At 42.6% G+C, this 22176-nt stretch overlaps 1 protein-coding gene across 3 annotated transcripts in view; it reads left to right on the top strand.

Annotated features, from left to right (window-relative positions):
* The window catches only part of LPA (lipoprotein(a)), a 132751-nt gene extending 110577 nt beyond the window's left edge, over nt 1-22174 (top strand). For all 3 annotated transcript variants that reach the window (XM_031667557.1, XM_031667559.1, XM_031667558.1), the window contains 9 exons: nt 76-257; nt 1456-1615; nt 8816-8997; nt 11772-11892; nt 13241-13315; nt 14240-14380; nt 15696-15802; nt 20980-21125; nt 21762-22174. In XM_031667557.1, coding sequence (XP_031523417.1) covers nt 76-257; nt 1456-1615; nt 8816-8997; nt 11772-11892; nt 13241-13315; nt 14240-14380; nt 15696-15802; nt 20980-21125; nt 21762-21923 — 1276 coding nt within the window. In that variant the 3' untranslated portion in view covers nt 21924-22174. The remainder of the gene's footprint in view (nt 1-75; nt 258-1455; nt 1616-8815; nt 8998-11771; nt 11893-13240; nt 13316-14239; nt 14381-15695; nt 15803-20979; nt 21126-21761) is intronic.
* The last annotated feature ends 2 nt before the right edge of the window (nt 22175-22176 follow it).

Below are 22176 nucleotides of genomic sequence, written 5' to 3'. Positions count from 1 at the left end.
CAAAGTTTAGACAATGCTGGGTGCCCCTGAATTTTTTCCTGCCTCTTGTGACCTGTGTCGTTTTGGAATTTGCAGTGTCCTGACCAGGAACTACTGCAGGAATCCAGATTCTGGGAAACAACCCTGGTGTTACACGACTGATCCATGTGTGAGGTGGGAGTACTGCAACCTGACACAATGCTCAGAAACAGAATCAGATGTCCTAGAGACTCCCACTGTTGTTCCGGTTCCAAGCATGGAAGCTCATTCTGAAGCAGGTAAGAAGTCTGTGGCCAGACATCTACACATTTGAACACTGGGATGAAAAGGGATGGAAAATCTGACTGATGCAGAAATCTTCCATGCTACACAGAAACTTGAGGGGATGGCACGTGGAAAGAAGCCTCAGCATCGTCTCTGATGGAGAAGTTTCTGGTGCAACATGTGTGGGTGGTGTCTTCAGGAACACTGCAAACCCACCAGGGCACTTGACTTACCACTCACTTTGTTATGAAAGGGGTTATCTCAGTGTTCCAGACAAAATTCCAATTCTAACATCAGGCCAAATTTGTGCCAAATTTCACACTAGTGAGTGTTTCCAGGCATTTCTTAAAGTGGGCAGTGTTCATTGCGATCTTCAACATTGCAGTTGCTGAGGTATGTGGCCGCTGAGATTGTCATCCTGGAGAAACCTAACATGATGATATTTATTCCATCTAATCCTGGGGCTATTGGGCAGTGCGTACCACAGAATGCACCATTTCTCTGGCTTACCTCGTCTTAGGTAGGCTCTGCCCACCTGTGCTTGGAAGGCAGTGATTTCTTGGTGTTCTTGCACCTTCTCTTGGAACATGAATCTTTGGTGTGTGTTGAGAGGAAGGGTAGTATACTTCTGCTTTGTTGCAATGCAGCATGCTAGGACAAGAGGATTCCCTGTCTCTACTGTAAGGGAATAAGATTTCAGCCTCCGTCCTTCTCTAAGAAGCAATAGGTCTTTGCTGGCAAGTACTAGATGCAGGACCATGACTTGCCCCGTCCACCAGAAGCTTAAGGCTTTGACTTTTCAGGGGCAATGGTCTAGGGAAATGTGCCAGGTTTTCATGTCTGTCTCCCACTGACAGTCAATCACCCTACAGCCTGCACGGTCTAATCCATCACCATCTGGTTTGCTGCCTCGTTCTCGTGAACAACCAGTAGAGAGTCATACAAAAGAGCTTGCATATGAGTCTTAGTTTCAATTGTAAGCACACTGATATGTCCTTTTCCTACCAGGTTTTGAATATAACATTTCTAAGAACTTACTAAAATATTAGAATGCTATTAATCTATTGTTTTTGCTTCAGCATGTCCTTCTGCTTGCGAGTATACTAAAGAGAACAGTCATAATTCTGAAACTACCGTCCTGTTTGTGTCATAAATTGCTTCACATGTTTCTGCATACTAGTAATTACTCAGCTTGATTCTGTCTATTTTCAGCACCAACTGAGCAAACCCCTGTGGTCCAGCAGTGCTACCATGGTAATGGACAGAGTTATCGAGGCACATTCTCCACCACTGTCACAGGAAGGACATGTCAATCTTGGTCATCTATGACACCACACCAGCATAAGAGGACCCCAGAAAACCACCCAAATGAGTATGTCTTTGGTGTCAGTTATAAGAGGAGCAACAGCCAACTTAAGTTTCTCTTAGAAGAGCCATGCTTCAAGCTAACTTGTTAGGACCAAATTTCCCTTAGACCCAGAAGGTGTGGCAAAATGTCCAAACAACCTTGCTTTTGATAAAAGAGTCTGAGAGAAGAGGTATTTTAGGCTTGCTATCTTTTCTAATAGTCTGATGGAAGCAGAAGGCTATATGGAGTTGATGAGTTAGAGTGCCATTCTACAGTGTTCATGAAAGATCAGTGCAGTCTTTCACGCATGCAATTCTATCATTCTAACTTCCCTTCCCTGAAATGAAGGTTGTGTTCACCATTTTTGTCATGGGTCACAAGTAAATAATTCATATGTATATGAATATATATAGAACCAGGTGTGTTCATTCAGACTAGTATTTTTATATATATTCATATAGGTTAGTATTCGTGTATATGTTCATACAGACTAGTATTCATATATATATATGGTCTAGGGAAATGTGCAAAGTTTTCATGTCTGTCCCTGACTGATGACCAAATACCCTATAGCCTGCACAGCTGCAGACTGTATAGCCATACAATTTGCAGCACACACACACACACATATTAATATAATATAACATATATAAACCTGTGTGAACACACTGGGTTCTAAGCTCCAGTTTTCTGAAGGGATGTGGGTTGCCAGGACAGGAAAAGCAAAAGCAAGAATGTAGATGAGAGTAAGGAAATAAACAGATATGGAGATTAAAATGGGCAGGTACATGGACAAAAAACCAAGTCGGACAAAAACTACTTTCTGCCATAAATGACTATAAAAGATATATTTTAAAAAAAACTTTCCACATGTTGGACAAGAGATGGTATAGGACTGAGATAATTTAGAAAAGGAAATGAATGAGCACAGCTCCATAACTATTCTAACTTTCTTCCTGGAGAACCTTCCTGAACTGAAGGGCAAGGAGTTGGAGCCAAAGCCAACCATAGCAGTTTTGCCGAACTGAGGAAAGAGACTAGAGTTTGGAATAGCTAAGAAAATGTAGATTTTCTAGGCTAGGTAATAATGAGAAAGAATTTGTGGTGAAAAGGAGCTGAAAGAATATGCATGGAAGTCTCCTCAAGTCTAATATAAACTGCATGTGCACAGGGAGAAATTCTACAAAGTAGGACAGAGAACCACTATGGGGGAAAGGACAAATTCAGGGAAACAGTGAGCTCAATGGGAGATGCCAGAGCTCATGTAGCACTGAGGGGTATTGGAGTTCTGATCAGCTCAAGGAGAGATATCTCATTGAACATCTCAGGCATTCAGTAGAGACCCCAGAAAAGTCATACTTTAGGAGTAGGATTTATGCCTTCTTAGAATAAAGGCTACTCCAGAAACACCCTAGTAAAGCTTAAAAACCAAGTCTAAAAGGACCCAAATGATCTCCAAGTAAATTAACTGCCTGACAGAAGAAATCTCAACCATCACTGGAGGTAAATAACTTGATACGGTGCTCTGTAATGTGGCATTCACAATGAGTGGCATACATTTAAAAATTTGTGAGGCAGAAAAAAGCAATTAGTGTGATCCATAACTAGGAGAAAAACTAGTCAATATGAATAGACCAAGAAATAGTAGAAACGATGGAATTGACAAAGAAATTAAAACTGTGTATATATGATAATTGTGTTCAAAGATTTGAAGAAAACATGAACATGAGAGAAACAAATGCAGAATATCAAGAAAAAGCAAACACATAAAACAACCAAATGGAAATTAAAGAACTACAAAAAAGTGTAACCTTAATAAAATAAGCATTGGATGGCCTTACTATCAGTTCATGCATCACAGAAGAAAAAGTGAACTAGAAGATAACTCAATGAAAGCCATACAATCTGTAAGACACACACACACACACACACACACAGAGAGAGAGAGAGAGAGAGAGAGAGAAGCTGAAAAAAATAAACAGAACCTCAAGGATATCAGTGAAAATATCAAAAGATTTAATATATGGGTAAAGCAAGTCACAGAAGGACAGGAAAGAGATATTGGGACAGAAAAAATACTCAAAGCAACGACGGCTGAAGACTTTACACATATGAAGAAAATGATAAACTCACAGTCAAGAAGCTCAATGAATCAGAAATAGTATTTTTAAAAAGCAAAACTCTATGATTTACTTGGGTACATCACAGAAAAATCGTCCAACATCAAAGATAACAAGGATAATCTTATAAACCAGAGGAAAACAAGATCATTTACATAGAGGAACAGTAATGCAAATGACTGATGCCTTCTCCTCAGAAACAATGGGATAACATCTTTAAAGTGATAAAAAGAAATAAAAGCAGATCAACCTAGGACGACATGTCCAGCCAGAAACAAACAAACAAACAAAAAAAAATAAAAAAAACCCTTTAAAATAAACGTGATGTAAATATATATTCTGCCACCTCCAGAGGAAACAAGCAAAAAAACAAAAGAATGTATCCATAGCAGGCTTCTGTATTAAAAGATGTTAAGGAAAGCTATTTAGGAAGAAGAAAAATAATACCAGATGGAAACTTTAATCCATACTAAGTCACGAAGAGCCCTGGAAATGGCAAATGTCAATGTCAATATGAAATACTTTTATTTATCTAATTTTTAAATTTATTTAAAGGACAATTTGTGATGTTAATTAAAATAATAGGGCTATATTGTTGTTTCAATATATGTAGTAGTAAAATTCATAAAAGACAGTAGCAAAAAAAATGCGGAGGATAAATTGAAGCATACTGTTAATGAGTTTTTTGCATTATCCATGAAGTTATATAATATTAATACATGGTTGAATGTGATAGTTTAAGGTAGGATATTATAAATCCTAGGGCAACCCCAAAATTTAAACTGAGAGGAATAGATAATAAGAGGAACAGTCCTTTTATCCAAAAGAAGGAAGGAAAAGAGGAATGAAGAATATAAAAGATATGATGTAAACAGAAAATACATAGCATTATGGTAGACATAAACTGAACCACATTTTAAGCATATTAAATGTAAAAGGACTAAGCATTACAAATAAAAGGCAGAGACTGTAAGTTGAATAAAAACCACAGTCTAAGTGTGTTCTTTCTAGAATAAATACTCTTTAAGTGTAAAGATCTACTTTAAACATCGAAATATGAAAAAGGATATATACGATGAAAACCTGAATCATAAATAAGCTGGAGTGGTGATGAATGGATGCAGGCACTCTAGAGACTAATAAGTGAATGTGGTGAAATTGAAGAAACAAAAGTATATACATGCTCAATGTACAAAAACGGTTTTTCTGTATACTTTCTATGATCATTAGGAAAATAAAAAGTCTTAAAGCAATATCACTGATAATAGTATCAAAATCAAAAAATATTTAGTGATACATTTTACACACTATGCTCAAGGACTATAGACCTTGCACTAGAAAACATTGTTGAGGAAAGAATTAAAAGATCTAAATAAAGATACACCATGCTTATAGATTAAAAAACTCCATATCACTTCTCGTGAAATTGATCTTTGGATGAAACCCACACCCAAGCACTATTGCAGCAGTCCTTTTTTGAAAAAAAAAAAATGGAGGACTCACATACCTTAATATAAAGACATATAAAAGTACAAGAATTAATACATATGGTATTGGCCAAGCCCCTTGACTCATGCCTGTAACCCCAACATTTTGGGAGGCTGAGGCAGGAGGATGGCTTGAGCCCAGATGTTCAAGACCAGCCTCAGGAATAGAGAGAGACCTTCTCTCCACAAAAAATAAACAATTAGATGGATGTGATGACTTGCACCTGTAATTTCAGCCACTCAGGACGCTGAGGGGAGAGGATGGCTTGACCCAGGAGATCTAGGCATGAGTGAGCCTTGATCATGCCCCTGCATTCCAGCCTGGATGATGGAATGAGACTCTGTCTCAAACAAAAACAAAAACAAAACAGGGTATGTATTACTGTCCAAAAGAGTATGCAAACCTAAAAAGGGATGGTCCAGTACCAGACCCACATACATATATGGTAAATTGATTTTCCATATAGATGGCAAAGCAATTCAATGGAGACAAAAATATTTTACAAAATCATTCTGAACCATTTGGATATCCATGACACAAAACAAAAGCAGAACTTGACTTTTGCCTTTCATCTCAACTTATTTTGAGATATCTCTTCCACCTAAGTGTCAGAGCTGAAACTAAACCTGAAATATGAAAGTTCCATGAGAAAATATAAAATCTTCACAACCTTGTAGAAGGCAAACTTTTTTGAGGCAGGAGTCGGTAAACTCTCACTATAAAAGAAAACAAATTATGATGTGGGCTTTCATGACAACTCATGCTCACCAAAAGTCATTGTTATGAAAATAATTAGGCAAGTAACATATGAGAAGAAAAATGCTCTCTGTCCGTATATCTGACAAACGGCTTGTGTCCAGAATATAGGAACATTTCTCTCACTCACTAAACAGACGACAAACAACTTATGGGCAACAGATTGAATAGGCATTTCTTGGGGACAGATTGATGTACACATAGCCGATAAGGACCTGAAGAAAATGTCCAATATCTCAGCTGTGAGAAATAAACAATTATAATCATCATAATATGTCACCAAACACCCAAGGGACATGGATATCATTAAGAAGACACCACAAACAGTGGTGTCACTGATGTGGAGTGAGGATGTGCAACTCTCTCTTATACTGGTGGAAGTGCAAAATGAAACCATCACTTTGGAAATCAGTCTGATGCTTTCTCCAAAAGTTCAATAAATGCACATTTACCCTACAAACCTGCAATCCTATTCCTGAATATTTACCCCGTGGAAATGGAAACATAAGTCCACAAAGACATCTACAAGAATATTCATAGCAGCTTTATTTTTATAACCCCAAACTGTAGACAACTTCAATGTCAATCAGTAAGAAAATGAATAAGTAATTTGTGATCTAGTCACACAATGGAATACTATTCAGCAATATAAGGGAGCACATTATTGATACTCTCAAATAGCATAGATGAAGCTGAAAAATACTAAGTTAAGGAAAGATACCAGATAACAAAAATGAACATTATGTATGAGTCTATTGATGTAAGGTTCCAGAAAGGTAAAACTAATTTCTGGTGAAAGAAACCAATATCATTTGCCTCTGGCCATGGGAAGAGAGTAGCAGAGACTGAGCAGTAAAACAAAGTTGTGTCTGGAGTGATGTAAATGTCCTGTATCGTGATTGAAATGTGAGTTATACAAGTGTACGTGTTCATCAAAATTCATCAAACTACATCTAAGATCTGTGCATTTGAGTATACATGAAAGTGTATCTCAGTTGAAAATAGATAAAAAATCTCCCTAGAATACCACATTTGCTAACACATCCAGTTGCTTGGAGAATCAGCTTGCTGGAATGGGGACTCTGGGCTTGAGACTGGGTTACCATGTGTAGAGTCTCTACAGAGATAGTGTTGCATTCCCATGGTACATAATACATTTCAAGTTTTCTCAGATAGCCACATATCATGAATGTGAGGATTCTGAGAGGTTGGAGCAACATTCCTGGGAGGAATGAAGGGAAGCACATTTTCCAAGATGCCCCCACACCAGGGGTCCTCACTGGCTGTGCTTTTTTTTTTTTTTTTTTTTGAGACGGAGTCTCATTCTGTCGCCAGCCTACAATGCAATGGTGCAATCTCGGCTCACTGCAACCTCCGACTCCCAAGTTCAAGTGATTCTCCTGCCTCAGCTTCATGAGTAGCTGGGACTGCAGGTGTGTGCCACTGTGCCCAGCTAATTTTTGTATTTTTAGTAGAGACAGGGTTTCACCATGTTGGCCAAGATGGTCTTGCTCTCTTGACTTCATGATCCACCCACCTTGGCCTCCCAAAGTGCTGGGATTACAGGCCTGAGCCACTGCGCCCAGCCTGTGCCTCTTACTCAATTGTTTTCTGACCCCTCCATAGCCGATGGACCTTTTCAGATCCCATGGTCTACCCAGCCATCTCACTTTATGCTTTGGGTCCCACTGTTCCTTCATCTCATCCCCCTTCTCTCAGTCCTGGAGTTGCTGTGGCCAGTGGAGGATGGGCTGAGAGCAGGAGAGGAGATCCTGCCCAGGAACCAATCCTAGACAAAGAGTATCATACCTGGGAGCTAGCTTTCCAGGACAGCTTTTATAAGTTTTGTAGACTCAAACCCACTTGACCCAACTAAAAATGTATTGACAGTAATACTATTTTCGTGGTTGTTTGTCATTGTAAATGCAGAGCCTTTTAGCTACACGATGAGTACAGAGAGCAAGGGAGGCTGGCCTGGGAATGATATCATGTTGGATGGCATTTCCTCCTTGGAGAAATATATGTTAGTTCCAAATCACATGTTACTATACAGTCCTGTAGAAAGAGATAAAGAGAGCTAGACAGATATAGATGCATTTGTATGTGCATAACAATCTATAAGACACACGTCAAAATTCGTACCAATTCCTCCAGGGGTATGTGCTTGGCAGAAGGTAGAAGGAGGGTATTCTGGTTCCTTTCTTTTGCACATTTATGTATGATCTCAGTTTTTATATGGAGTGTTGATATGGTTTGGCTATGTCCCCACACAAAATCTCATCTTGACTTGTAATCTCTATAATCCTCATAATCCCCACGTATCAAGGGCAGGACCAGGTGGAGGTAATTGGATCATGGGGGCAGTTTCTTCCAAGCTGTTCTCATGACAGTGAGTAAGTCTCCTGAGATCTGATGGTTTTGTATATGTCTGGCATTTCCCCTACTTGCACTTACTCTGTCCTGCCAGCCTGTGAAGAAGGTGCTGTTTCTCCATTGCCTTCTGCCATGATTGTAAGTTTCCAGAGGCCTCCCCAGCAATGTGGAACTGAGTCAATTAAAACACTGTTCTTTGTAAGTTACCCAGTCTGTCTCAGGTATTTCCTCATAGCAATGTGAGAATGGACTAATACAAGCATACACTACTTTAGATATTTTAAAATAAAAATTATCATCTATCTTTGAAAGGCATGCACAAATGGGAAGTTTAGGAACATTTCTGTTGTGGCAATTGTATGTTACCTTTAATGGAAATATTTCAAAGTCACTTGTTAAGACTTTGTTAGAACAAAATGTAGAGGCTGCTGGGTGTCCTTGAATATTCTTCTGCCTCCTCTAACTTGTATTACTTTGGAATTTCCAGTGGCTTGACAATGAACTACTGCAGGAATCCAGATGCTGACACAGGCCCTTGGTGTTTTACCATGGACCCCAGCGTCAGGTGGGAGTACTGCAACCTGACGCGATGCTCAGACACAGAAGGGACTGTGGTCACACCTCTGACTGTTATCCCGATTCCAAGCCTAGAGGCTCCTTCTGAACAAGGTAAGAAGTCTGTGTCCAGACATCTATGTGCTTGGACAATGGGATGAAAAGACATGAAAAACCACACTGATGCAGAAGCCTTTAGAGCTACACAGGAGCTCGTGTGTTAGTTGAGGGTCTGCCATGCCCAAGGAAGCCTCAGTGCCGTCCCTGGGAAAGCCAGGGCTGTGACTTTTGGCACCACTTGTGGGACTAATGACTTTAAGACTGGCGCAAAACCTCCAGGGTGCTCAACTTAACCACTCACCTTGTTCTAAAATGGGTTATGTCAGTGTCCCAAATTCCTATTTTAACATGCTGTCAAGTGTGTGATTCTTTCCAAGCCAATAAGCATTTCCAGTAATTTCTTAAAATAGACAGTGTTTGTTGCAGTCTTCAACATTGTGGCTCCTGAGGAATGTGGCCCCTCAATCTGTCAAACTAAAGAAACCTGTCATGACTGCATTGATTCCGTATCGTCCTGGGTCTATGTGGCTGCCTGGCTGTCTGTAATCATCTGTTTGTTTTGTTTTGTTTTGTTTTCTACAGACTGTATGTTTGGGGTTCCTCCTCATTGCTCTGAGACTCTTATTGGGACTTTGAGTCTTGGATCAGGGGAAGCAGAGTTGACATTAGATCTTAAATGATTGGGATAACAAATCCATGGGGGGAAAAAGCCACTTGTACTTGTCCCCTATTTTCTTTCTGCGGACCAATCAACTTGTCTATCCAAGTTACAGAACACCCTGGACTTTTCCTTTGTGTAATTTGGTTGCTTGTGGTTGGTCTGACATGTGAAGGGACCTTGAGCTGGGGAAGCAGCTTGGCCTCCAAGTCCACTGACGACCAGCACCCTGAGATTGCCTAGGGAGGTGGCGCAGGGCAGTGATGAAGATCATGAGAGCCACACTGCCCGTCATCACATTTGGGCCACTCCTGGGGAGAGCAAGAGGGAAGAAGGAGAGGTTAGGATGATAGGAAAGATTCTACTTGGCCAGTATCATTGTAATGTGGCATAGTGTTCTCTGGATTTAGTGTGAGTTGATAGTTGACTTTTTCCTCGATTGGGTGCTTTTGTCTGTTCTGCAGAAGCATCTTGGTGGCTCCTCTACCTCAAAGTCCCTTGACGGGGTCAGTTCCATTTCTCCACTTCTGGCCTAGTCTGGTATACACCGCTGACTCTCACTTCCCAGGCTCTCTATCGTTGACAGGCTGCCTTGAATTTAAGCCCAGTCTGACTTACCTGCCTCAGACATCCACGATAGTGTCTGGGACTCATGTACCTTTGACTCCCATGGAAGGGAAGTGCAGTAGCTTCCCAGGTGCAATTCTGGTGTCCTCACCCACACTGAGGATGTATGAGAATCAGGTTCTTATAGACTGGAGAAAGAAGCAAGAATGGGAACAAGATTTTTCCCAATGGACTGTGAGATTCCCCACCTTGCCTTGATGTAAGACAAGTGAGGTTAACCCCAAGCCTGGTGAGAAGGGTTCCCATCAGACACTGGGAAATCCTGAGGACAGTTTCCTGCAGAAGGATGTGGTTGGTGGGATATTCAGGTTTGACTCGTGCTTGAGAAAGTTAGAGCCTCTGGTTGGAGAAAGAGTTTAATAACTATTTCATTTCCACCAACACATTCAGCACAAATAATAAGTAAAAATAAATAGAAACATTCAGTTTTATTTTGAATAGTAGGAATAGGGTATCATCATTTCTGTAGTTACTCTTTTAGTACAGTGATACATATCTACTGTGTGTAAGGCATACTAGCAGAAATTGAGCTCAGTACTAGAGAAGACGATTGCATTCCATGCCATGCTTCTTTTTTACGAAAGACTTCTGTAGATAGATTCTCAAAACAACCTATGGCAAATGAAAAGTTATTTGGAAAACTCAGGTTCCAGATTCACTGGAGTGTAGAATCTCTGATTGGTTGGGGAGGAATTTCCTCTTGCAGTTGTTATTAATAATTATATGAATAATTATTAACTATATTAACATTTATAATTTTGAAGACCTTGAAGGGCTAGAGACAACAGAGAAACATTTTTGAACACCCTTTGTAGCCCCTGCACTGTTGTAGACATTGGTGGGTGGTACCAAAGATAGGACACTGTCCCTACCTCCAGAGACCTTGCGGGCTTGCTGCAAAGAGAAGGCAGGGAGGAGGAAAAGAATAGAGGCACATGTGTGTAAATCACCCCCACAGTAGTCGGTTAGTCATGGGAGGCTCCCCAGAGGAACTGTCCTGAAGCTGGCTGAGAGAAGGCAACATTTCAACATAGGACAGTTACCCTTGCTACGTAAAATCACGTACACACATGCACACATGTGCACACAGAGACTCACATGCAAAAGAATCATTCATGCCTTTCAGTAAACTTCACATGGTTTAGATGATGATGGCGATGATGACAGAGATGATGGAAAGAATAACATCATGTTCTAAACATATTACATCGAGTCAGAATAACAATGAGAAATAGCTATTTGTACCAATCAAGGTCTTCTCAGAAAATATCTCATTTCTAATGCCGAACTATACCAATTTCTTTAATCACTTCTCCAACAAAATAGTTAGAAGGTGCTTATATTTCCTTGAAAGGAGAGTGTCCTGTGTTGTTTACTACCACTTTTTAAACTTGGAAAGAAAAATCTAAAAAGTGTTTATGATTTTACTATTTAATTTCACCTTTGAGATGTGAAAAACTAGTGCTTGGAATTCGTCCTGAATTAAACGACACAATTGCTAACTTGGACTCAAAGGGGAATTCTTTCCCACCTTGTGCCACAGCATCCTCTTCATTTGATTGTGGGAAGCCTCAAGTGGAGCCGAAGAAATGTCCGGGAAGGGTTGTAGGCGGGTGTGTGGCCCACGCACATTCCTGGCCCTGGCAAGTCAGTCTTAGAACAAGGTAAGAACAGGCCCAGAAACCATCTATACTGTCCCTCCATGTAAGCCCCACAAAACCCTTCTACATTTACCCAGAACCCACACAGCTGAGGCATCAGTTCCTGCCTCTATGTTTTCTGAAGGAGGAAAAGATACAGAAAAATAAAAAAATTATATTATCCTAGGTTCTCTGCTTTGAAAACAGCCAAAATTGTCATCTTTGAGGGTTCCTGTGAATATCCATTGTCTCACTGTCAGATGAAAAGAAAGGGAAGTTTTTAGAAATGTGACACTTTGCAGTGAGAGAGGACAAGAGCAAACTTATCTACAGTCTATCACAGGCACAGATTTTTTTAAACACTTTTGTGAATCATTGAATTCAATGCTGAGGCTACTCATCTATTCACAAACACATGAACAAATTATAGGTCGTGATCCCCATCAATTAAGATTGATTAGTCCGATCCCACAGAACCTGGACCTTCTGGGTATCACTTCAGTGGAACATGCCTTTCATAAGTTCAGTTTTCTTGGGTATCTCCTAGGAAACAGGCCGCTGTTCTCCCCTAAAGAGACTTCCTTTCACAGGTTTATGAAATGCCATCGACAAACCTGATCACATTGCATTTCACTCTGCTGTTGATTTGATTTTTCCTTACTTTATTGGTTAGAAACTCCCTGCTCTACGGAGCTTTCACCTTCCACATATTTCAGATTCATTCTTTCCTAAACTGTGTGGTGGTCGATGTCCTCATGGATTTATCAACATGCTGCCATCATGCACTTTTTATCTGTGCTCTTCATTACAATCTGTTTCCGAGTGGCTCACACCATTATTCTGAGCTATCACCTGCCTACGCAGTCCTAGAAAGCAAGTGATTCAAGAAACATCCCCCAAAAGTAAAGGTTCTCAGATAGGATCAGAAGACCCTCATGAGTCACTGCTGCTCAGGATCACATCTGGCTCCTTGAAGAGTGATTCATCAGACCTTGTATAGATCTTGTCACAAAAATGAAAGAGACCTCGGGGGACGATCTTGGGCAGGTCGCTTCTGTTGGAGTCCTGGGCTGTGGGGTATAAGCCACGGCTGTAGAGCTTCATGCTGAGTCACTTAGCTTTGCTCTCCTGTGGACAGGCTGTGTCTGTACCTCCCCCAGGCATCAGAAGAAGTGGCATAGATGAGCCCTTCTGAAAAATCCCACTCCTGCAGCACCAAAGTTACCACCGTCCTGACATTGGGCTGGTAGCCCTTTCCTTTGGGAATATGAACATGATCAAATTTGAGTGAATCTGTCTTTTTGGCTTTCCATACAATGGAGTAAAATAAACCATCGAATTTGAACAAAGTCTTTGCATGTTTTCTTTCTAGGTTTGGAAAGCACTTCTGTGGAGGCACCTTAATATCCCCAGAGTGGGTGCTGACTGCTGCTCGCTGCTTGGAGACGTATGTTTAACTGACAGGTGGTCTTATCGTCAAGACTTTTTTCCTCTTCCTCTTCCTCCCTCTTTTGTTCCCTCTCGTCTTCCCCTCTTCTCCTCCCCACCTCCCTTCCTTTTCTGGAAGGAACACTAGGAACCAGGGAATGCACGCACAGAATCCTGAGGCAGAATTTCCAGGGAAATTGGATGAGAGAGGAGGGAAGTGTTTCTAGAGAGAACCTGCAGAGGGGAGACACAGTGCAGGTGATTTTGTGGACCTGGATAAACTGCAGGACAGAGCTGTTCACTACCAGAGGCATCAGTCTGTATTAGGCCGTTCTTGCATTGCTCTAAAGCAATACTGAGGCCGGAAAATTTACGAAGAAAATTTAATTGGCTGATGGCTCTGCAGCTTTTACAGGAAGCAGGATGCTGTCATCTCCTCTGCTTCTGGGTGGGCCTCAGGAAGATTACAATCATGGTGGAAGGTAAAGTGGGAGCAGGCATGTCACATGGCCAGGGCAGGAGCAAGAAACAGAGAGAGATGTGGTGGGGGTGCCAAACACTTTTAAATGACCAGATCTTGCAAGAACTAAGAGTGAGAGCTCACTGATCACCCTGAAGGGTAGCCCAAGTCATTCAAGAGGGATCCACCTCTATGATCCAAACACTTTCACCAGGCCATACATCCATCACTGGGGACTACAATTCAACATGAGATTTGGGTGGGGACAAATATACAAACTATATCACAGTCTCTGCCAAAACAGACTGAGAACATTCCTTAACTGTCAGGTTCCGGCAAATTGTGAATTTTGTTTCTTGCCACTCATAAGTCACTGATTCTGAATGGCCAAGGGTCTCAGGAAGATTGTGCCAAGGTCATGGCACAGAGGGTACCTGAAGGGGCTGGACCGTACTTTTCTCTTGACATCCTCATCTTTTCTAGGTTCTCAAGGCCTTCCTCCTATAAGGTCATCCTGGGTGCACACCAAGAAGTGAATCTCGAATCTCATGTTCAAGAAATAGAAGTGTCTAGGTTGTTCTTGGAGCCCACAGGAGCAGATATTGCCTTGCTAAAGCTAAGCAGGTACTAACGGTGCTGTCAGTTAAGAAACAGTTATTTGTAGGAGAGGCAGGTTTGGGACAGGTGACAAGGCACATAGGGCACTCGCTGTGCTGGCGACTCTGGAGGGCAGGGTGTCGGTGCAGACAAGGATGGTCTGGCCTGGATGGGAAAGCATGGGGCAGGGGCCAGAGCTGCTCTTCTGGGCCTGACCACAAGCTTGGGGTAACGTGTTTGGGTCTGTGAACCGGTAAGTGATGTTCTGGGATGCTTTGACACTCTAGGAAGGTGAGAAGGGTCTTTCTGGCTCAGCCTAAACAGTAGCTGATCTCCCTTCTGCTCCCCAGTCTCCTCCCCACCATCCCAGCAAATGTGCAAATACAAGGTCTCTGCTCCTCACGATCCTCAGAGAGGTAGGGTGCTCTGATGGCTTGAACAAGTAATTTGGAACTTTTGAATTTTGGAGGAGTTCTCTGATAGGCTGATACATTTTGAGTTTAGAGTTTCCACCCACATCCCCATACCCCTAGAGTGCTCCACCAGGGAACCTGTAGACTGAGGACTTCTGCACCACAGATGTCTGGTGCCCAGAAGCAGAAAGTGTGTCTGCTTCAAAGTTGGTGGCAATGATGATTCTTGGTCAGAGTCAGAACAGGGCATTTCTCATATCCAGTCCTTTATCCGCTTGAACTTACTAAAGTAGAATCAGGTCTAAAAACCAGAGTTCTAATGTTTGAGAGTTCCTGGAACTCTAAGATATATAAATGTTCTTTGAAAACATACCATTTTGTTCATGCAAGGTGCTTATTTCCAATCCTCTTTCATTTGATGGCTAGCATTTTACTGGATTTTTACAACCATGGTTTAGTAACATTCACTGAGGAGGAAGTGAAGGATCCAGATGGAGCAACTTGCTCTGGGCACACAACACATTTGCAATTTTATACCCTCTTGATGATGTCTCAGCCAAACATTCTGCCCAGTCATCAATGCCCTCTTCAATTAATATGAAAGGACACACTTGGCATGTGATTCCAGTTGCGCACAGAATATACATGAGAAGTACACCTTTGTCATCCCTACTTTCAAAGGCGAGCGCCACCCTCAGCTTCTTGCGGGCCACTGATGCCTTTCAAATGAAACCTTGTGTCTGTATAGTCCATAGGCAACCACAGGCAAATGTGAGGGTGAAACGCTGTGTTCTATGTTGCTCTGTGTCATTGAAGCAAGGCAGTACCAGCTCAGAGGGCTCTGAGACCTCAAGGTAAGGATGCCTAGTTGTAGATACTGCAGCTCCCAGCTGGGTAGTCAAATATAACTGCTAATACTTCCCTTATAGGCCTGCCATCATCACTGACAAAGTAATCCCAGCCTGTCTGCCATCTCCAAATTACGTGATCACCGCCTGGACTGAATGTTACATCACTGGCTGGGGAGAAACCCAAGGTGAGATCAATTCCATTGCCCATGTAACAAATTGTTTTTGACCTACAGTGCATGTTACAAAATGAGCATTTTAGAGATCGTTGTAAAATTCCTATCCATGAACATTGTCCAACCCTCCTGACTTTGCCTGGGCACCTGTCTGTGTCTCCATAATCAGTCTTCAAGGGATGTGGGCAAGGGGAGAGAGGCCATTTCTTTGAGTCTTTCTCTTTTTTTGTTTTCAGCATCTTTTTAAAAATGATTGTATGTTTCCCTTACACCAAAAACAAGCAAAAAGCCAGTAGATGTCTTTGAGTCTCTTAATTATAATTTCAGCATTCATATTGCTTCCCAAGTAAGTGGGGTTTTCACCCAGCCCTCAAGTTAATTATGTTAGATTATTTTTCATGTGAAATTAGCCAGACTGGGTTTCTAAACATGGTGCAAAACAATAACGACAAAAGTTATAATTAAACTAGTCTTCTTCCCAAATACCCACATGTCTAACGTGTGTGGGAGGGTGTTAGGCAGGCGACCTACATCTGGGGAAGAGGCAGACAGGCCCCATGGCCCCAAGTCTAGGATGGCATGTGGTATTGGTTGATGGGTGAGAGCAAGAGAGGGAACACTTGTGCAGGATGTGGTATCAGCACCTGTACTACACCTTAGGGATTCTTCTCTTTGCAGTATACCCTGACAATAATTATATCCATCAGCCTTACTCCCCTGGCAGCAGGAAAACTAATACTCTTAATGTCTCAGTTCCACTTTCTTAGAGGTGCAGGTGAGGACATAGGGAGTCTGGGGCCCTGGAAAAGCGTTCTGACTCTGCCACTAGCCAGATAGACCTGAACTAGACATGTTACCTCTTTGTATCACTTGGCTCTAATCTCTTATCTGTAAAACCAGCATTTTCAAGTGGTGCTTTGCACATCAGCCTTTTGTATACACTTTCATTTAATGAAAAATTTTTTGGGTTTTTTGAAAAGGTTAAAAACCACTGGCCTAGCTAATTTCAAAGCTGGGTTTCCTTTTTCTGTCCCTTTCCTATTACATTTAAAACCTCACCTCCTTGACTTCTTGTTCCCTTTTTCTGCACTGCAGTCTGGGAACACTGAGGCCAAATAAAAGGAAACTTGGCTTGAGGGACACCTATGGGTGTGCCAGGCTGCTCCTGGTGTTTGCATATTTTAAAATTTAAATACTAGAAACCTCTGCATGTTAGGTATTATTTTTTCCATTTTACCATTGAGGAAGCTGGGGTTCAGAGAAGGTGCAGGGTGACAAACCTGAACTGGAACTCTGACTCCCACCTATAAGCTGTGGGGACTTAGAAAAGTCATGAGCTCTCACTGATTGTTTCCTCAGCTGATGTGGGCTCCAGGGCTGTTATGGGGGAAATAATAAGAAAGTGCATCAAGTGCCAAGCACATTCTAAGCACTTCATCATGGCAGCTCCTACTACTAATACAGAATAGAGTTGAATCTAACATGACTCCTTGCAAGTGACAGAAAATCCAACTCAAATTGGATTAAGCAAAACAAGGGAAATTCTTAGTGAGCTGAAAAGCTTCAGGCTCACATGAGGCCCCAGATCCCAGGCACTCCTGATCATGGAGTAGGCACTATTTGGGGCACAAAGGTGACACCCCCATTGCTGCAGATGCTGTCATGGCTCTAGCTCTGCTGAGAAAGAATAAGAAAGGCCACTCTCCCCATTACATGAACAATAGTCTGCCCACTCTGAGAGACTGAAATTGGGTCATGGTCCTGCCCCTGAGCCCGTCACTGATTGGCTCTGACCTGCATCAGCTGTTCCATGCTGGAACTAGAGGCAGGACCCCATTCATACCCAGAAGGGAGCAAAAGGTATCCCTCACCAAGATTATGGGGTGTAGGGTGAAAGGCTGCTGGGCAGCCAGAAAGCAAACAGATCCTCTACAATACTTCAACTGATGAAAGCATGAAGCTAAAATCATAAGGATCTGAGTGCAAGTTCTGGCTCTCCCATCTTCCATGTGACATTGGGCAGTTATTTAATCTCTTTTAGCCTCAGCTTTCTCATCTGTACTTACATATAAGGTGATTGTGAGGATGAAGATTATGCATCTTCATCCTCACCTTCCAACACTAGCATCATCCCCATCACCATCATCAACACCATCATCATCACTACTACCACTACCACCATCATCACTACCACTACCACCACCATACCACCACCACCATCACCACCACCACCACCACCACCACCACCACCACCACCATCACCATCATCGCCACCATCACCACCATCTCATCACCACCACCACCACCATCGCCAATATCATCACTCTCAACATCATCACCACCATCACCATCATCACCAACATCATCATTACTAGCACTGCCACCACCATCACCATCACGCATTGCACCACCATCACCATTATCATTGCCATAAATCGTCGCAGATCGCGTCAATCGTCGCCAGCGTCGTCTTTGTTGCTGGCGCTGCTGCACCGCCGTCATAAATCGCCGCCATTTCCGCCATCCGCCGTTAATCGTTGCCGCCACCGTCATCACGCAGATCGCCAATCATAAATCGTCGCCAACGTCGTCGTTGCCTGGCTCGCCACCAATCATAAATCACGCCGTTCCTGCATAAATCGCCGTTAATCGTTGCCACCGCAAATCGTCGCCGCAAAGTCGCCGTCAAATCGCCAGCGTCATCGTTACTGGCGCTGCCGTCCGCCATCGCCGCCGTTTCACCGCCGTCCGCCGTTATCATTGCCGCCACCATCGTCGCAGATCATAAATCACATAGGTGTTCGCCGCAAATCACGTCACCATCACTTAAAATCCGCCGTTGTCATTGCGCTCGAATAATCATCCGCCGCCGCAAATCGTCACGATCCGCTCGCCGCAAATCCGCCGTCGCCGCCGTCGTAGATCGAACCGACACATGACCGTTATTTCGGACGTTGACCACAGAGCCCACTCACTGTTTCCTCTCTCCCACCCCCATCCACACATTTCTAACCACCATCCTGCACTGGCTCCCTGTCTCCTCTAGTCTCACCCACATGTCCACTGAGAAAATGATTCTCAGAACACTAACTAGACCAGGAGGAGTCACACAACATAACTCAGGTCTGTTTATCCATTTTCTATATGTTGATGACATCAGATTAATGGGTGTTCTCAGCTTCTTAGAGGGAGGTCGAAATTCTCCCTTTCTCCCCTTCATGTTTGCAGAACTTCCTTCACTTGGATATTCCAAATGCAGAGTAGGGGTTGAGGCCAAGGGGCTCTTCCATGTCAGCCCCATCTGCAATGACGGGGCTGGTCCTGCGGCCCTCTCCCCAGGGCCCAGTCAGGGAGGGCTTCAATCCTCAGGTCACCCCTGGCCTCCCTGCCCTCAGAGGTGCCATCTCTATGTTGGCCACTGGATGGCAGCTCATACTCACAGACCGCATCAGTTTCCTGGCAACTAGTGGTGGTTTTACCCACTTATCAGGATGTTTGCCTTGCTCTGAGAGCAGATCCAAAAGCAGTGATATCTAACTTAATTTTCAACAAAATATTTTGAAAATGGTACTCCCTCACACATCTACACAGTCCAGGTCATGCACCCCTTGCCCGGTGCTTGGTAGTCAGGAGGAGCTTCCTCCATGCAGCTCCTTCCCGGCTAGGGCTGAGCTGGGCTCTAGAGTGAGGCTCTGGGAAGAGCCTCTTCCATGCTGCTCATGTAAACTCCAGATTCAGTGTCAGTTTTCTGAACCTGAGACAATGATCTAAATGCAGTCCAAGACTTTGAGGGGGGAAAGAGAGAGTGCCTCAGCTCTTGCCTGTGTCATGCTCGCAAAGCAAAAGATTTTGCAAAATTCTAATAAAGCTGGGCTTGCAAAATTGGAAAACTAGATTATTTGTGAGAGCACTGAGACATCCCTGGGTGTGTCCATCTGGAAAAACCGCATTCCCTCTGGCAATTTAGCAGATGTTCTGCAATTTGGCAAAGGAAATAAAGCAGTTTTTCACAAAAGAAAAACTACAACTGGGAGAATTGCCCCTAGTTGTATTTCTTCTCCCTAATTGTCAAGGAAGTGTAAATCAGAAAATGAATCAGGACAATTTCTACCTACTATGTTAGCTAATATTTTAAAAATTGAATACTCACAAGGGTGAGGCGAAGTAATTGTTTCCAGTAACATTTTATACCGTCACACCCTTTTAGAAAATAATTTGGGAGAGTTACTGCGAGACAGAAGTATGTCTGTGTAATTATGGGAACTTAGACTTAAAATAATAAGAAATGAGAATGAACTTTATGAACAAATATGTGGAAGGTTGGAAGCAAGAGTGAGACCAATGTGCTTGGGGAGGAAGCATTAGGGCAGTGACTCCACAGACCCAGGCTCAGGCTGAACTATACAACCTCCTTATGCCTCAGTTTCCTCAACTGTAGAACAGGAATGATGAAAGTGCCTGTTTCATAGGACGGTTGTGAGGATGAAGTGACATACGCCACATTAAGAGCTCGTGCCTGGAAAGGTTAATTCTTAGTAAATGATGGCTATTCTTTTTTATTGCGATAAAATATACACAACATAAGAGTTACTCTTTTAACTATTTTGGCGGGTACCACTGGGTGGCATTCGGTACATTCACAATGGTGTGCAACCATTGCCATATTTTCAGAACGTTTTCCTCATCTCAAAACGAAACCTCATGCCCGTTCAGCAGTCACTCCCCATTAAAGTATTAGTTATGAAGATTGTAGCATTATTTTAAAAACTCGTGATATAACATTGATTGAAAAAATCAGTATATAAAATTGTGCATTATGATGTCAGTAGCAAAGAAGCCTATAAAAAATCTGAAAAAAGTATATAAAAAGAATAGCAATTGCATTTCTCAGACACTCTTTACATTGTAAAAATCATTTTTGTACTTTCAACACAAAAGCAAAAAGTACACAAACAACCACCAACCCGAAAGCACTATGACAAAGCCCAGATAGTTAAATCCAGGTCTCAGGAACACAGAATCACATGTGATGTTTACACTCTCCAGGGTCAGAGCGGCACTGGGAGCTGCCTTGTGTTCCGCAGCCTCACGGACAGACAGGAGGTCCAGCGCCGCTGCTCTGTTCTTCTGGTTTCCTCCTAAACATGTTTTGGGTGCAGTAACCATTTCTTTCATCTTTTTAAACACAGGTACCTTTGGGGCTGGCCTTCTCAAGGAAGCCCAGCTTCATGTGATTGAGAATACAGTGTGTAATCGCTACGAGTTTCTGAATGGAAGAGTCAAATCCACCGAGCTCTGTGCTGGGCATTTGGCCGGAGGCACTGACAGTTGCCAGGTAAGAAAAGATCAAGAGACCAAAGCTAGTCTTGTGCTCTTCTATCTCGGTCTCAGCCCCTTAGACTTCAGTCCCAAAGTGACAAATTCTAGAAGGATTTGCCAATGTTAGACCCCAGTTTAAGTGTTGCTCACAAACTCCCTAGATCTGTCCCTGAATGCGTATTCAGATCATCTAAGGAGATGTCTTGGGGCTTGAGTTTGAGATCTGTAGCAAGGGAGTTTTAAGTGCCATAACTACCTCAGGTCACTCACCCTCCTGGGGTGTGCTGGTGGCCAGGGACTAAAGTGGTGACTTTTCTGGTAGGGAAGGAGGTAGAGGGTACAGGACAGAGACCAACTGCACACACTTTACAGTGATGCCCAGGCTAGGCCAGTCTAAAGGAAATACCAACATAGGGAGAGATGTGTGCAGGATTCACAAGGGGTTTTTTACTCCCAGGAGAAACTAAGTGGTGTGGTTTCACTGAATAGACTTTGCTAAGTACTTAAGCAGTGCAGATGCTCGAGTAATATGCTCATAAGTTCCTTTCCGATTTCAATTACCAGGAAAATATACATGTGGATAATAGACGAATGCCATAATAAAAGGCTGGCAGGCTAACCCTCACCTGAATTTTTCCCTACCTCTGTTTAGGGTGACAGTGGAGGGCCTGTGGTTTGCTTCGACAAGGACAAATACATTTTACGAGGAATAACTTCTTGGGGTCCTGGCTGTGCACGCCCCAATAAGCCTGGTGTCTATGTTCGTGTTTCAAGCTTTGTCACTTGGATTGAGGGAGTGATGAGAAATAATTAATTGAACAAGAGACAGAGTGAAGCATTGACTCACCTAGAGGCTGGAATGTGGGTAGGGATTTAGCACGCTGGAAATAATGGACAGTAATCAAATGAAGACACTGTCCCCAGCTACCAACTATGCCAAACCTCAGCATTTTTGGTATTATTGTGTATAAGCTTTTCCCGTCTGACTGCTGGGTTCTCCAATAAGGTGACATAGCTATGCCATTTGTTAAAAATAAACTCGGTACTTATTTTGATTTGAGTAAATT

The sequence above is a fragment of the Papio anubis genome, chromosome 6, assembly GCF_008728515.1.
Source record: "Papio anubis isolate 15944 chromosome 6, Panubis1.0, whole genome shotgun sequence".
In the NCBI taxonomy this organism is placed as follows: domain Eukaryota; kingdom Metazoa; phylum Chordata; class Mammalia; order Primates; family Cercopithecidae; genus Papio; species Papio anubis.
This window is presented reverse-complemented; position numbering and strand designations above follow the sequence as displayed.